Source organism: Crocuta crocuta, unplaced genomic scaffold, assembly GCF_008692635.1.
Source record: "Crocuta crocuta isolate KB4526 unplaced genomic scaffold, BGI_CrCroc_1.0 scaffold339, whole genome shotgun sequence".
NCBI classification, from domain to species: Eukaryota; Metazoa; Chordata; class Mammalia; order Carnivora; family Hyaenidae; genus Crocuta; species Crocuta crocuta.
The window spans coordinates 2,422,419-2,440,435 of record NW_027530357.1 but is presented as its reverse complement, the minus strand read 5'-3'; the positions used below and the strand labels follow the sequence as shown (position 1 = coordinate 2,440,435).

Here is an 18,017-nt window from a genome sequence, read left to right as displayed (position 1 = left end):
GTTAAAAATTTTCTAACCTGGCTCTGGACGCCTGGGTGGCTCAAGTTGGTTGAGAGACCGACTTTGGCTCAGGTCTGATCTCAGCGTTCGTGGGTTCAAGCCCTGGGTCAGGCTCTGTGCTGACAGCTCAGAGCCCGGAGCCAGCTTTGGATTCTGTGTCTCCCTCTATCTGCCCCTCCGCCGCTCATGCTCTGTCTCTGTCTCTCTCTCTCAAAAATAAACAAAAAGCATTTTAAAAATAGAATGGCTTGTAAGTTTAGGGATGACAGAGTCAAACATATAGCACCCACTGACAACATTTAGGAGCTCACAAACTGACCGCTCTCTAATACTTCACAACTTCACAACTATTCCTGAAGACTCTATTTTGGAATGACCAGTAAAATAGATCAGAAAATAAGAGCCATCTCTTAAAAGGCAAAAAGATATGTATTCTGTGAGCTTATTCAGAAGATCCAATTTCCTGAGCTGAAAATCCCCACCAAAACTAAGATTACTCTTTTCTGAGTCAAACAACTTTTCATTTCTTCAAAACCAGGGTTGATTGGGAAGACAAGTGACAAAAATTACAACAGCTGCGAGGCAGCATGTTCCACAATATGGGACAAAATAGACACAAAATGACAAACCTCTAAATAGACTGGGTCCTTATCAAAGAAACTAATCAGGCTTGAGCCACCAACATGATCCCCCATTACCACCCTAAAAAATGCCAAGTGCCCACCATTAGAGAACTTAATGTGGACATTTACTGAGTAAATTTGGCTGTCCCAAGGTGTTATGCCCAGCCCAAGGCTATCCTGCTGGGGTACAGTTGCTCATTCTGGTATGAATGGAGTGGATGGGAAACGGGGCTTGTGTGTGGTCAAGCCAAGCTTAACCAAGCATCTTGCTGTTGAGCTTAGACATAAAAAACAGGACTTGGGCACTTTAAAAAAACACATTCTGGACTTTTTAAAATGGTACCAAATCAAGAGGCTCCAAACTCACCATCAAAAGTCAAAAATTAAGGGGCCACTTGGGTGGCTCAGTCAGTTAAATATCTGACTCCTGATTCTGGCTCGGGTCACGATTTCACAGTTCATGAGATCAAGCCTCACGTCGGGCTCTGTGCTGATGGTGTAGAGCCTGCTTGGGATTCTCCCTCCCTCTCTCTCTGCCCCTCCCCAGCTTACTCGTTCTCTCTCTGTCAAAAAATAAACATTAAAAAAAAAAATTTTTAAGTCAAAAATTCAGAGTCTGTAAGTTTCCATACCAGATGACTTGCTAAGAACCAAATATCAGGGTCAGAAGAACACTACAAACCCCTGAAGGCCAAAGTTACCACCCAAGCTATGCCAGACAATCCACTCACTGCACCTGGTGTTGTCTGGAAGTGTGACTCTGTCCAGGACTGTGACTACCCAGAGGTGCACTGATCCCCCCGGGAGTGTGGCTTTTATCCTAATTAACCTGGTTAAGGCTTCTAGGGCAGGGCTTGTCAAACCTGCCTGCCCATCAGAATCACCCAGGGAGCTGCTTTTGAAAAACAGAAAAAAACACATTCATACACACACACAAAAAAAATTTTTTTGAGTGCCTGCTGTGTGTCAGGCACTGTTCTAGATATTAGGAAAACAGCAGAGACTAAAACAGACAAAAGCCCCTTGCCTTCATGGAGCTGGAATTCTAGAGGAATGAAAAACAGTGACCACGAAGCAGTATGAAAGGGTAAAGTAGGCTTCATTCTCATCCCAACCATTCAGGGAGCTTGTTAAAAATCCCAGTGACCGTGGGTGAGGTCCAGAAACCTGCATCTGTTAAGGAGCTACTGGGGTGATTTCTGACACGGCCCGCCCAGCACTGTACTAAGTCCCGCTGCTGATGAAGTTGTGGAGACAACGTGGCTCCCTGCTTCAAGCAGATAGAAAGTTTCCACGGCAAGAGGTGCCCTTAATAGGGCCAACGCTCCTGCTGCTTGACGCTTTTTTCAAGGATTACCTGGAGCCTTTCTGACCATCACGACGAGATCACCAGCCACAAAGAGCTGGAAGGTAACCAGTCCGTCAGCACAGAGGCACCAAAGTTCCGCGGATGAGACGTGTCCCTGCCCACAGCGACCAGCTGCAGGTCACCCAAATGGCAATCACCAAGGCCTGGTAATCAAAGGCCGGGGAGACAGGAGGAGGAAAGGGCCCTGCAGGGAAACAGCCCTAAACAATGCGGCAGCTCTGCAGATGGCAGGGAAAGCAGAGCAGCTGACAAACAAGCCCGGCTTGGAGCTGTAACGGCCTTGCTCTTTTAAAGCAAAGGCATTCAGGCCAACAGAGACAAACCCTTCTAATGGCAGCAGCTGCAGATACTAATTAAAGGGCAAATCTTACATGTGTTCAGTTTGGAAGGAGTAGAGGCTTCTCTGTTGGGGTTTGCAGCTACACCCCAAGCACCAGGATGGCAATGCCCATCAGTTGTGTTGCATTTGAAACAAAGGACTAGAGCGCGCGGGTATGCGCACGTGTGTGTGCACATGTACGCACATGCACATACATGCATGCCCCCATCCACTCATATCCATATGTGGGGAGGGGGTGAGCATTTAATAGTTCTTGTACTCTATTCCAATGTGCACAGGGTGTCATTAGAGGCACGCTGTGCTGGCCACCCTTTCAGCAACGTGCCCTTGAAATGCTTGCACCACAATCAGGCTGCCTGCAAGTGCCATGGAAATGTAACGATGGCGCTGGCATGGTAATCGGCCCTGCGCACTGTCCCTGGTCCCCTTTGGCATCTGGGAGGAAGGAAGGGTTTCTCTAAGCAGGGTGGCCCCTGGCAGGGACCTTAGATTATTCTTCACGAAGGGCAAGGTCACCAAGAGAAAAGGAGAGAAGACCTTTCATTTCAGAAAAATAGGAATCCCAGCCTGATTCATCCATCTATTCAGAAAAATCCTCATGGAGCACTGATTCATCCAGAGTGTTGGCAAGAAACAGGTTGTACCCTCAAACAAGGAAGCTAAGGACATGAATTAATGAAGTGCCCTACATTGGTGAAGAGCCCTAGGGCTAGTTAAGAGCTGGGGAGTAGGTACCACGTCGCAAGCTCAAAGAGCAAAGAGCGAGAACAGTATCTCGGGACCTTCACCATTTTTGAGGGGGCAAAAGGAGGAAGCAGTAGCCAGAAATTAACTGTAGCGATAGCCATAGGACCATGGTTCTCAAAGTGGGGTCCCCAGACCAGCAGCAGTAGCATCACCTGGGACCTAGTTGCAAATTCTTGGGCCCCATCTTTGATCTCCTAAGCCAGAAACTGGTGTCCCAGGCAAACTGGGACAACGGAACAAACCTGTGACTCCTAAAACTCTAAATGCATTCATGTGAAATACACCTCAAAAGACCAGGACACAAAACTGTTTTGAAGGCACAAAGAACGCCTTCAAGGCAGTAACACATTCAGCAACTGAATTGGGGCCAATAAGAGGTATTAATATCTCATTTCACCAATGAGAACATTGAAGCCAAAAAGGCCAAGACTCCAGAGAGACCTACTAAGGAAGAACAAATAAAACAAGAACCTATATTCTAAGTAACAGCTTCCTTCCGATGGGTAGCCAGCTTCCAAAGCCCTCACTTCCGAAACAGCAACATGAGAACATGCTGGTGAGTTTTGAGACATGCCTGAAAACTGGATAATCTTTTCCAAGAGATCAAAACAGCACATGTCTCACTGTCAAAACTATCATAAGCTGCCACATTTCACTAAAATAAACAATGAAGTTGTATTTGTTAACTCTCTCCAGACTCCCAGTGACGGCAGAGGCTGGGAGCCCAACACCCATAGGCCACAGGGGTCCCTGTCTAGAAACAGCCAATCTCCAAACTGTCCCTACATAGGAAGGAAATACCACCTGTGCAATTGCATGGCCTTCAGGAAAGCAAGACAAGAAATGTAAAGAACTAATCCCAAGCATGACCTCAGAACCAGGGTCAGAATAGAAGTGCTTTGGAATGTGACAGTGCAACATAATGGGTAAAAAAGTATGGGAGGTGGATCTAGGGGGCCCAGGTTCAAAACCCCAGTCTATCTTTTATTGCCTGCAAAAGGAGGTGTTTTAACCTCTCTGGCAGACTATAACTGTTCCCCTAAATCCATTCTTCCTGTAGTTGGAGATTGGCCATGCCACTAGACAGTATAGATGTAAGGTCATGTGATCAAGTTCTAGTCAATAAAACAGGAGAGGAAATGATGTGCCCCACTTCCATATCTAAGTAAAAGGTATTTTCTTGTTCTGCCTCTGCTGCTTTCTCCTACCATCCAGGTGAAATAAGAATATGAAATACCCAACTTCAACCACGTCAGGGAAGACAACATCCTAAGGGATGAGGATCCACAAGATGGAAGGAACCTGGGTCCCTGGATTATCCCATACAACAGAGCTGCTCCATCAGTTCAGACTTATTTTGGTATCTTTTTGTTACAGTAGCTTAACCTGTACCTTAACTAATACATCGTACGTGCAACTGGGGGAGAAAAAATTGGAATGAACAGAGGGAAGTCAATGTGAGGCCACTATAAGGAAAGAAGATTCATGGATCAGCTGTAGTATCAGAGCAACGGCAGCCTGAAGACCCACAGCATGAAAAACATCAATACAAAGCCAGCATTAAGAATCTCACAAAGCATTTAGATGCAACAATACTACAAGTGGTGAGTTGCAAAACAATGGTGTCTTTGTAAAGATCCGCTCCTTCCTGGAAGGACACTGGTGAAAGCATCTGTTATACAGAATTGAACAGATTTCATCATGAACCAGATCAACAAAGCACTGTTTCCATGGGCTGCCTGCCAGAACACAGAACTAGCCTTGTTATATAGAACCAGACATTAACAATACAATGGACTTCATTGCAATTTTCTATACACCAGAAAATGGCAAGCCACATTCATTGGTATGTAATGACAAATTTTTAACCATCAAATTTCAAAAGGATCCAAGTTCAATTTCCCTGCACTGCACTCCAAATTTTGAAAATCCCACTGGATCTAACTTGAATTATATACTTTAGAGAATAAAACTCATACTCCTAATGTGTGATTTCCATAACACAGTAAGTAAATCTGAATGTAAATCAATTTCTATGAAATTAAGCAGACATTCATCCAATAAACGCATCTTAAGCATTTACTTGGGGAAACGCTACTGGAAACAAGGGAAACATAATCCCTCCCTTAGTGGAGGGAGGTGGGGGATCCCGACACCCACTCATGAAGAGGAGGGTGTTAGGAGTATGCAGCCAGAAGGGCAACTCTCCCAGAAGAAAAGGGGCCAGGAGGAGTTTCTGGAAGACGTGAGATCTGGCCCAAACCCAGAAGGAAAAATAGGAGTTAACCTGGGAAACAGGGACAGAGAAAACAGCGTGGAGAAAGGTCAGAGGCCAGATCAAAGAACCAAAGGAAGGTCAGGATGAATGTAAAGTAAAAAGAAAGAAATGATAAGCAACAAGCCTAGAGGTATATGTGAAAAAGGCCTTGGAAACCACATGGAAGAGCCTGGACTTTATCCAGAGGGCAGCAGGGAGTCTTAAAGGGTTTTAACAGTGGGATGACTTGGCTGCAGTGTGGAGAAGACCCGGGGGAAGGGCAAGACAGATGGCAGGGAGAACACTTAGGACGTTACTACAGTAATGCAGGCAAAAAAAGATGGCAGCCGGAGCTCACCCAGTAGAAGCAGGAATGCAATATATAGGTCACTGATTCCTACTTGTTTTATTCACTGATTTTTAAATGTATCTTCAATTAAACTGCATTTGCATTACAAGTGAACATTCAACTGCGGGGGAGCTTACGATAATTTATTTACATATAAACTTCAAAGGTTTGGTGATCTATAAGTGGTCAATGGGCACAATGGAATTTTGGTACTTCATGATACCAGGAGAGATCTATGGTCCCCTTATCTCATGGCAGAATGTATTTCCAGACACAGAAATGTTCAGATTTTAGAAAAGTAAAATGGTGTGTATACTTTATATTACGTAACACCCTAGGGTAGGGCTTGGGATATCACCCTGTCATCAAATGCAATCAAAATCACAATTTCTTGGCCAAATTAGAAACAGTCACACTAAAGGGAATGAAGAAGAGATTCAGGTCAGGTTTTACTAGAGAGTTCAAGTCAGGTTTTGCTGCCAAATAAGTAACAAAAGAACTTGAGGTTATTCAGAGCTCTGGGCATTTCAGAATTGCAGATAAGGGATGGGGGATCTATAATCATATCTTAGTTCCTATGCTGAGTTTGGACATTTAGAAGAAAACCGTACCCTTAGCAAGCATTTTACTCCAAATTACCAACATACTTGAGAAAAGAATGCAGACAGGGAAATAATTACAAGATCCCATCAGCAATACCCAATTGAGCTACTAAAGAAGGGTGTAAAAATGTCGTTGCAGCCAGGTATCAATGTGCTGAGGCAATTAGAACTCTAGGAAACAGCTGTTTTGAGATCATTCCCATCTTGTAAGATGGCGGCTAGAAAACCTGGGAAGACGGTCATTAGGCTAAGAACGCTAATGTCAGAGACAAAATCCAGATAGGAGCCCCACACACAAAAGGCCCAAAAAAGGAAGCCCCTGCCACTGGGAGGTCTCTTAGCAGAGGAGCTACTGATATTCCCTAACCATAAGGTATTCTAGTTAGGCTGTGCCCAAGAGGAGGTTGATTCCACAACTGGAAAAAGAAAGGAAAGGCCAACCACTGGGACAAAGCCAATTGGTAGGGATAAAAATGGTGACACCAAAGAGATTAAAATTTTTCAAATGACCAACTATTACCTTCCTGAAGATGCACTTTGAAAAGGGTTGAGCCATGAAAAAAAAAAAAATAGAAATGAAACTACTAGTCAACACAAAGGAAACTACGAGCTGGTATCACTCCCAGAGCCCCTCTGGTCATCCTCATTGGCCACCCAAATGCAAGCAGTGTCAACCACCAATTGTCATCAGTGTTATATAGAACGGTTAGAATTTGTCCTCATCTCTACCATGTGGTTAGTCCAAGGCCAATCTCCCAATGCATTTGTATGTAAACATTCTCTCTCAGAAGGCTAGGTGGGGCTGAGGGGTGGGGTGGGACTTCTCTACCAGCACTGGGTTCTCAACTAATACGAACCCAATGCAAATACAGTGCTTATTACAGGTCAGAAATAAAGGCAATAAAATCCCCCAAAGCCCAGTGGAAGCTCAAGATAAATTGGAGTCCATCCCTCTCTCACACTTTCCTCTCACAGAAGCCTCTATAAAAGTTTCTCTCCATTCAGGGTAATAATATGATAGTCTTGTTTGAAGGGCTTAATCAGGAACAAAAATTATTTCTGGGATACATTTTTTTACTTTAGGAATCTAAGCCCCCAAGAAGCTAAACAAGGCCCCAGAATTAATTTTAGCATTGCGTAAGTCATGCTACATGTACATCAGAAATACTATGGCATCGTTCAAATGATCTGTATGTACTGACATGGAAAAATGTCTGGGGTAAATTGCTGAAAGGCAAAAAGCAAGCTGAAGAACAGAGTAGAGAGTAATATACAAGTTTCATAAAACAAACTATATACACATGTTATAAATATAGACATGGAAATATTTTTTCCATGAGGGTCAGGAAGAACATACCTAACCAACAATAGGTTTCCCTAGGGAGAGGGATAAGAAGGAAAGGTAGAGAACTTTCCCTATTTCATATTGTTCTGCAGTGTTTGCATCTCCTTAAAGTAACTGTGCATTATCTCAATTTTTAAAAATTAAAACATTTTAATGATGTTCACTAGATTTAGTGGTGATCATTTCACAATATATACAAATACTGAATCATTACACTGTACACCTGAAGCTAAGGTAATGTTGTATGTCAATTACATTTCAAAAAAAATTAAAGAGTCTATTAAAGGTAGTATCAGACTGTTTCCAAATAAATCATTTCTCGTTATTGCCCTTTAAGCCACAGCTACAATACTCAACAATAAATGGGGCTGTTTCTAAATGGAAGAGCCCTTCATCTTTAGGACAAGAGAAAAGGAAGACACCTTAAAGTCAGGACGGCAACTCAACGGACCATATGGGCAAAAACTATATCCAATTCTACATCTATGATATCTGAGTATCAGCACTGGACTAATTCCAGAGAGATGGATGAAAAGACTCACCAGATAAAGGTTATTTTTGTCCTGAAAGGCGTACTGTAACTGGGGAATCCAAGGGCTTGTGCTCCGAGATAATATGTTCCGTTCTTCCTCAAAAAATGAAACCTAGGGGGAGAAAGAAACCCTTTAGACAACCATAAAGAACTAAGTGTTGGGGGAGGGGTGAACGTCCCATCCTCTCTCTTTAAACCTAAACTCATGCCTCTAGTTTTAAAAAAAGAAAAACCGTTCCTTAGCCCAGCACTCCACAAATGTCATTCCTTCGCCTACTTTGCTCACGATTTTTGCCAGGTCTGTGTATTATCTATCCAATTATTTACTTGTCCTTAAAGTCAATTCACTTCTTTTAAATATAAATATCTTCCTCTTTTTCTTCTTCTTCACCTCCTCTCCCTGAATAACTCAGTCCTAAAGCCATTAGGTGGAACAGAACAAGGTAAGCATCCACAAGTGGTAGGGAGATTGGGACAGAGTGGCCCAGAACACGGTGCCAGGCCCAAGCAGGGTGAGGAGGGCGGCCAACTGTGGGGGTTGAGGGGCAGTCCAATATCAGGTATCAAGGGCCCAGATAGGGTGAAGAAGGCATCCACATGCAACGATAGCCTGGAACAGGGCATCCAAGCCCAGCGATGCGAATGGTGGCAGCAAAGACAATAGATTGGATGCACACATATGCATAAAATAAGCTAAAATATTATGGGTGATATCAGAGAAGGGAGCTGCAAATACAGAAAGGGTAAACACCAGAATTCACTTGGGGAAATTGGACTGGACCTGGATGTATTGGTATGAACACATGGTTTTTCAATATGCAGAGATGGAGAATATAGACAGAGAAATAAATTGTGTGTACTGTGTGTGTGTGCATGCACAAGTAGCTGTATTAAATACTTGAGTGTGTATTCTCTAGCTCTGCTCACTGAAAGGGATTCGGAAGCAGAGATACCCCAACAGCAATAAGGACACCTAGTGCCCAGATCTTGGTTTCTAAATACTGTTTTACACTAAAAGGAAAAGGCATCCTTTGAGAAAGGTGTAATTACAAGGGTGGGGCAGGCAAGGTAAAAGTACAAGAGCCTGAACATCCTGTACCAGAAAGTAAGACAGAAATTCAAAGTTGGGGCTGTATCAAAAGACACAGAAATCAACCTGAAGAGATTCGCATGGCCCAACTTAGAGGACAATTTGAGTATAAAAATGCATAATGACAGGAATGGCTTGTAATTCATTGACTTAAACAGGAAATACAAGTCCAGCTATAAATTAATAATCTGAGGGGCGCCTGGGTGGCTTAGTCAGTTGAGCGTCCGACTTTCGCTTAGGTCATGATCTCGCGGTTCGTGGGTTCGAGCCCCGTGTCAGGCTCTGTGCTGACTGCCAGCTCAGAGCCTGGAGCCTGTTTCAGAGTCTGTCACTCCCTCTCTCTCTGACCCTCCCCTGCCCTCAGACTCTGATCCCAACCTCCTCCTTCCAAAAGTATAAATGATCCCCAACGGCCTCACAAGGTCAACTGCCATTCCAAACAAATCCTGGGGGAATGAGGAGTTGTTACCATTTAACAGGGATGGAGTTTCTGTTTGGGAGGATGGGAAAGTTTTAGAAATAGGTTGCGCAACATTGGTAAATGCACTTAAGGCCAGTGAATTGTACCCTAAAAAGGAATACAACAGTAAATTTTAGGGGCGCCTGGGTGGCTAAGTCGGTTAAGTGCCCAACTTCGGCTTCGGTCATGATCTCACAATTCGTGAGTTCGAGCCCCACGTAAGGCTCTGAGCTGACACCTCAGAGCCTGGAGCCAGCTTTGGATTCTGTGCCTCCCTCTCTCTCTGCCCCTCCCCCACTTGCGTGCATGCACACACACACTCTCTTTCAATCAAAAATAAACATTAAAAAAATCTTAAACAGTAAATTTTGTTATGTATACTTTGCCACAATAAAAAAGGTTCATCAGATTTTCCACCAATTACCCTCTCCCCACCCAAATGTCTCATTTCTCCCCATTTCCTAGTCGCATCTGTTCTAAACCATGAAGAAGGAAACACACACACACACATCTGTACAGCATTCTAGTACTCAAACCTCCAGAATGTTACACGCACACTTCCACCTGCCACACTCTCATCACTTCTCTCCGCCCAGAACCTGCATTCGCGCTCAACAGTGTGAACCTCCCCTAATCATCCCTGGCTCACTCACATCTCTCTTCACTCCCCAGTTGGTGAATTTGCTAACTGCTCTCCCTTCTGTGATGCTTTAGCTGCTAAGCGCCTGCTTTATATATTTGCATTTTTTCTCTACTTTCCAAAGTTGTTTTTAAAACCCTGCAACTAACAGCCATGGAGCTTCAATTCCTTTCACAGGCTTCCCACAGAGCAGGGTACATTATCGGACACACGATTTGCACTTGGACATCTGTAACTAATAAATTGCTCAGAACGCCAAGGCGGATAGCCGTCTCTCTAGAAACTCGGCAAATGAATCGATAGGTCTGGAGCAGAAGCCTTGTTTCAAAGAAAGAAAAATACCACGACCATGAAAGAAAGAGAAATTCTTACCCGCTCTCAAACAAGCAACACCCTCGCCACAGAACTATTTAATTTCTTCAAAGACCTGTTTTAAAATCAAATACATATGCCCACAAGCATAAAGAATGTGCATACAACCAAATGCTGCCTGACTAACTCCACAATATGCAGATCTCGAAATCCCCAGCTGATGGTCATGAAAGGTCGTCTTAAATTCGTTGGTGAAAAGGCCACATGGATTCTGAATAAAATACAACTACAGAAAGATGATAAAGCAATCACGGAGAGCTTGCGAGCCCTCAAAATGAGTCAGTATCAGTTCAAGAAAAGCTGAGAACGTGAGAGCTCTTTCTGCAACTGTAATTAACCAGAGAGTTGCCGAGGAAAACTTGCTCAATCCCAGATGTCAATTTGGCAGATGATCGCCTCTGCAGTGAACACTCTGGCACAGAAAGGGGAAAGGGCGTGGCGTGAAAATGCTCCTACCTGCTCTTGAGCCAACAAGGTCGCCTTCTTCATGACCTTCATGGCATAGACGTCGCCGGTGGCTCGCTCTCTTACTACCTGCACTTCAGCAAAGTGACCACAACCCACGAGACTTCGGACTTCAAAGTCCTTTGCGGAAGGCTGGAGCTCCTGCAACTCAGCTATGGTGTCGGAATCTGCAAGAGATGTTAAGAGTTCCTTCCAGGTGAGTGAAGCACTTTCCAATACATGCATCTTAGTGAAACAAAAAAAAAAAAAAAGGAAAGGAAAACAGTGTTCCTGTGTGTTCCCTCGCTGTCAAAAGACATTTTAGTCACTTTCTCATCCGTCATGAATAATTATAAAATCAGCACAAAAGTGTTTTTATATGTTAAAGTTAAAATTAAGGGCTCCAGAAATTCCAAAGCAGTTTCCATGGTAGCTATGATTTGAATCCTGTAGAGTCAGAAAAATAGGAGGAGGACACAAGTCAGGCTCGTCTTCCTCCTCTCCGAAGGCCGCGGGGCAGCGTTTGGTCAAACTCGCTCATCAGCATTTGGACTCGTTCACAAGGTGACGTAAGCAACATGATTTCTGTCTCCATCAGCTTTGGGGCTGACTTCCCGATTATCCCATTCTAAGTGTGTTCTGCAGTGTTATTCCACTAAGCCATCTCCCTTGGATTGTCTCAGTAATACCTTTCCCTTAACATACAGCAGCGCTACCAAAAAGAACACAGAAAGAAAATGGGGCCCTGACATTTGCTCCGCAGTGTTGACAGGTCACCCACCTGGAAGGGTTTGCAACTATCTTTGTCTTAGCCCACAGTCCAAATCCTTTTTCAAGTGCAGTCTCTCAGTCAGTATCTTAGTCTGCCCAGGCTGCTGCAACAAAATACCATAGATGAGGTGGTATTTATTTCTTATTGCAACAGGTATTTTATTGCTTAAGGTTCTGGAAGCTGGGAAGTCCAAGATCAAGGTGCTGGCAGACTGAGTTCCTAGTGGGAACCCACTTCCTGGCTTACAGACAGCCATCTTCTCACTATATCCCCACAAGACGGAGAGAGACGGAACCCTGGTCTCTTCTTCTTCTAAAGACAACAGTTCGATCACAGAGGCCCCACCTTCATGACTTCATTGTACGAATCACAGGGGGACACAAACACTCAGCCCAGAACAGGTGGAGAGCCTCAATGTATGAAGTATGGATTAAACGGACGGCGATTTGGAATCTACAGTATACTGACACTCTAAGGACACTAAGCTGGGACATCATTGGATATGCAATGACTCTCTAAGGATCTGAAAGAATGAAGCGGAACAGCTGTAGCTGACTAAAAAATTCAATCTTGCACATAATAGAGAAACTGCCTCAAATACAGGGGTTACGCTCCAAAGGAAGACAAGAGGAACACAGAATCAAAATTATTCTGGAGAAGCCCTCAGAAAGGTGCCATGATGACGACCAAGAGACTCTTTTTTTTTTTTTAATTTNGAGCCGAAGCTGGACGCTTAACTGACTGAGCCACCCAGGCGCCCCAGAAGACCAAGAGATTCTTGCTATCCCAGGCGGGCACTGAAGTCCTCTGATCAGTAGAGCAGGTCACCATTTCCAGAGCTGGGCACCAAATAAAGTTGGGAGCTACATTCTAGAGTTACACTCAGCTTGGCCAGTTAGTCACACAATAAGAGGAAATGAGTCCAACAAGGGGAAAAGCTTTTCATTACCTACAGTCATGGAGCAGCATATTGATAAATTAGCCAATGCAATCTTAATTGGCAGCCACTCCCTTTCTTTGTTGCATGGGGGGGGATTGGATTTAGTCAGATCAAAGGCAGACATGATGAACCCCACTGCACTGAGTGCCTTCCCACCCTTGAACTCTACCTCTCTCTTTAGCCAGTCATCCTGAAAGCACCTCCCTTTGGTCCCTGGGGGAATTGGGCAAGCGTGGTCGGCACATCCGAATAAATTCATCATGACCACTGTGGAAAATAAATCTAGAGCACCTCAGTGGAGAATTCCATGCAGGAGCAAAACTGAAGGCTGCACAAGATTTTCTTTTCGCCCTGCCATCCCCATGCCAAGTCCCGTCTCTCTTCCCTGCCCTTTTCCAGGTTTCTTTCAGATCAAGTATTTGAGTTTTGACTTACAGCTCCCCAAATACGCTGGCTTGCAACTGCCTGGGTTGAACCTGATTTTATTATTGCTTGCACACGAAGCCAACCACTCGCGAGTCTCTGCTAGGCCTTGGGTCCCTAAGTCGCTTAGAGCATTTGTCCAACTCCACTCTCGAGCCAACGATGGTAACCACCAGGCATCTCAATCACACAAGCAAATAAACCCCTACAGGCAGAAGCACAAGGATACTCAGAATTCTGAGAAACCTTACCACATCTCTAGGTCTTTTCCCAAAGGCTTTTGGGTTAGTAAGGGGAACAGCTGAGATTCGAAACTCAAGTCTATGACTATTTAAAAAAAAAAAAAAACAAATTCACAATTTCCCTCCACACCAGCAGCTTCTGTGATTCCGAAACCACATCACACTTCAGCCCCTGTGCACTGTTCGTTACAGCATTTAAGTACTGAATATTGAGGTGGAAATGAAGACCCAAAGCACGGTAATGGAAAGGCAGTCAAAGCGCGACCTTGTCAGACAAACATTTGGACCCGGGGGCAAAAGCCATTACAGCGGAGCATATTGCTTCCTTTTCTGAAACTCAGTCATTCAACATTTCAATTTCTAGGAATCTGTCCATCACAGAAACATTAGCAGATGTGCTCGAAACAGACAGACAGGAAGATGCACTGCTAGTAACAGAAAAATAAATCAGCAAGGACCTACAGGTCCATCAACAGGGAAGTGGAATTGACCTAAAAGTCCCACCCACAGAAAACCATATTAGCTACTGAGGCAGCTCAATCTCTGCTAGAATATATTACATATTCTTTAAGCGCAGGGATTTTTGTCAGTGTTGATCACTACTGTGAACACAGTACCTAAAACAGAACCTGGCACACGGCAAGTGCTCCGTAAATATTTGTTGAGTAAATATAATGCTAAGTGAGCAAAGCTAGTAGCAAAATATTACATACCTATGATTCATTTTGTGTAAAATTAAACAAAAGTAACGTTAGAACATACAAGCAAAGGGATAATTGCTTGTTGACCGGTATGCATGAGTTCACTATTATTTTTACCTTGAGAAACTCTTGAAAATGTCCATAGTAAATGTTTTATAAGGACAAAAAATTTACAATATCAGCCACCAAATTGTTAACAGTAGTTATCTTAAATAAGATTTTGAGGGATATTCTCTCATTCTGGCCTTTCATTTATTTTTATTTTTAATTTTTTGAGAGAGAGAGAGAGGGGGAGAGGTAGAGAGAGAACAGGGAAGAGGGGCAGAAGGAGGGAGAGAGAGGGAGTGAGAGGGAAGGAGGGGAAGAGAGGGAGGGAGAGAGAGCAAGAATCCAAGCTCAGCACAAGGCTCAGTCCCACCACTGTGGATGGTGAACTGAGCCAAAATCAAGAGACAGATGCTCTAACCAACTAAGCCATCCAGGTGCCCCATGTTTATTTATTTATTTATTTATTTTTATCATTTGGACCTTTTATACATTTAACTTTGTATTATGTTTAGAATTAGAAAAAAAATTTTTTATAGTTATAATTCACCCATACATACTATAGTTGTTAACATCCAGAAGCTTCTGGGCCTACAGTAAATATAGCTGAAAGAGGATAGGATTAAAGCTACTGTCAAACCACCAAGAACAGTCCAATGTCAACAATTATCAACACTTTCTTATTCATGTTTTGTTTATTTTTACACACACATACACACACACATGCACGCACATACAGTGGGGATGGGGCAGGGAGAGAGAGAATCTCAAGCAGGCCCCACATTGTCAGCACGGAGCCTGACACGGGGCTCAAACCCACGAACCAAGAGATCATGACCTGAGCCAAAGTGAGACGCCCAACCAATGGAGCCACCCAGGTGCCCCCTATTTGTGTTTTAATATCAGCTTATTTTTTATACAAATTCTATAATATAATACTTAACAGTTTTGCCCCTTAACTTTGTTCACTCGGCAATATAATCATTCAACCAGTATTTACTGCACATCTACCATGTGTCAGACACTGTTTTAGGCACTGGAAAGAGAACAGTAATTAAGACACAAAAATCTCTTCCCTGGCTTCTCAGATGTGAGTTCCCTGTCCTACTCTGGCTCCAGCTAGGGGCGCTGCTTCAGGCCCATACCTCCCATCTCGTTCCCTCCAATGGTCCCCAAAGAAAACCTCCATCTCTACAAGATTCAAGAAATGTATGCAGTAGCAACTGTTGGGCCCTTCTACCCATGTAAAAACACTTATATTCCAAAACAAAAACTTAGAAAGAAGGGAGGGAAAAAAAAAAAAAACCACTCAGCCATACTAATGTGATCACCCTTTTTCAATCACAGCCTCTCAGCCATACTCTCCAGGAAGCCTCTTCAAAAATGTAAAACAGTTCCTTGCAAGAGAATTCTAGGAGAAAAGTCTACATTTCACTAAGTCTAAGCCCCCTGACTACTGAATGAGTCTAGAAGATCCACTACTTTATTTTTTTTATTTTTTTTTAATATTTTTATTTATTTCTAGGAGAGAGAGAGAGAGAGAGACAGCGTGAGCAGGGGAGGGTCAGAGAGAGAGGGAGACACAGACTCTGAAACGGGCTCCAGGCTCCGAGCTGGCAGTCAGCACAGAGCCCAATGCGGGGCTCGAACCCACGAACCGCGAGATCATGACCTAAGCAAAAGTCGGATGCTTAACCAACTAAGCCACCCAGGCGCCGCAAAAATCCACTACTTTAAAGTAACCAGAGGGCAGACTCGAGACTAATGAAGGAGCCAGTAGATGGCTTGATAAATTAGTCTGTCTCATTATTTCCCTTCCCCTCCCACTCCCTATTTGAGAATTTAAATATTCAAGAAAATAAGGTGGGAGTTTATTCAAACAAATATGGATTAATGAATAGTACCCAAGTACATTTCAAAGTTGAAGACACACAATATATTTAATATACATGGAGGATGGTGACTAACATTACTGGGTGACATTTATTATCTCCTCTGTGCCAGGCAACAAAAGCCTAGTCTGTGTACTAACTCATTCAATACTCAAACAGCCTTATTAGATAATGCATTTTCCCCATTTTGCAGATAAGGAATCAAAAAAGACAAGTGGAGGGGCACCTGGATGGCTCAGTCAGTTAAGCATCCGACTTTGGCTCAGGTCATGATCTACAGTTCGTGGGCTCGAGCCCTGCATCAGGCTCTGTGCTAACAGCTCAGAGCCTGGAGCCTGTTTCAGATTCTGTGTCTCCCTCTCTTTCTGACCCTCCCCTACTCATGCTGTCTCTCTCTCAGAAATAAATAAAAAACAATTTAAAAAAAATGTTTAAAGAAAAGACAAGTGGACGTACACTGATTCTATCTACTCAAAACTCCAAGCTCCTTTGGGTACTTGCACCTGCCCCATTCCATGAGACCCTGGTAACCTCAATGCCCTGAACCCCCAGGCACCCAGATGAGGCCCATAACACCAGGCATCCTGGCCCAGCCACCAGTCAAGGGGTAGGCAGATGACCCAGACCAGAGCCAATTAGACTCTTTCCTGGGGATCATATTGATATAAACAGTGGAAAATGAACGTTGTAGAAGGCGTGGTAGTCTGTCTCCAAAGATGGTGCCCAAGGAAGCATACACACACTTCCTAGAGTTCACACCCTCGTGTAGCTCCCTGGCACGTGGAATCTGGGCAGCCCCACGACTCACTTCAAACAAGAAAACGCAGCCAGAGATCCCACGTCCCTTTCACACCTACGCCCTAAGTCTCGGCAGCTTCCACCGTGGTGCTTTTGGAAGCCCTGAGCTGCCAGGTAAGAAGTCGACATCTCGGCTGGAGAGACCATGTCGATCAGAGGTCAGCAAGCTTTTTCTTAAAGGACCAGAGAGTAAATATTTAAGGCTTCGTAGGCCATATGGTCTCAGTCACCACTACTCAAAGGCCCTATAATGTGAAAGCAGCCACAAGGCTGTACATGGACAAATGGGCACGGCCGACACGGTCCAGTAAAACTGTCTTTACAATACAGGAATCCCAGGCCATAGTTGGCTAACCCTTGATGGAGAGACCACCCAGGGAAGCCACTTGGAGAGCAAGAGGCCCTGAGACTTCACAGAGACAGGGAAAGGCCCGGTCATCCCAGAGTCCCAGCCGAGCCCAGCCCTCCAGGCGACATGCCGAATGCCGCGCGAGCCATCTTGGACAGTCTAGACCACGACAGTCCCAGGCGCCTGCCATCTTAGCCGTGTCACCTGGAGTGGAAACACCCTCAGCCCACAGATTCATAAGAGGTAATACAACGATTGCTGTTTTAGACCACTACAGTTCAAGGTGCATGGTTACAGAGCAAAGTCGTGTAAGGAAGGGTTTCTCAAACTCAGCACTACTGAAATTTTTGGCCAGATAACACTATGCTGTGGTGGCTATTCTGTCACTGAAAGAAGGTCAGCATTATCTCTGGCTTCACCCATTAGGTGCCAAGAGCACCCTTCCCTGCGAGTCGTGACAACCAAAATTCTCTCTAGACATTGCCAAGTGTCAGGGGTGGGGTGGGGCGAGGGCAAAATCACCACTGGCCAAAAAACACTGATGTAAAGTAATAAAATACAAATCTGGGACACCAGCAGCCCACTCGCCCACCTTGAGGAAAACACGAACAGGGTGTGGCCGTGGCTGATTTATGACTTTCGTAGGCCCTAGGCATGTCTGCCTTCATTAGCCCCTTCCTCCATT

The 18,017-nt window shown here is 44.2% G+C and overlaps 1 protein-coding gene across 1 annotated transcript in view; it reads right to left on the bottom strand.

Annotated features, from left to right (window-relative positions):
- CIT (citron rho-interacting serine/threonine kinase) overlaps positions 1-18,017 on the bottom strand; it is a 161,507-nt gene that overhangs the window by 136,537 nt on the left and 6,953 nt on the right. Inside the window, exons 3-4 of the mRNA XM_077766016.1 lie at positions 11,183-11,358; positions 8,175-8,276 (exon numbers count right to left, since the gene is read on the bottom strand). Of these exons, the coding sequence (XP_077622142.1) occupies positions 8,175-8,276; positions 11,183-11,358 (278 nt within the window). The remainder of the gene's footprint in view (positions 1-8,174; positions 8,277-11,182; positions 11,359-18,017) is intronic.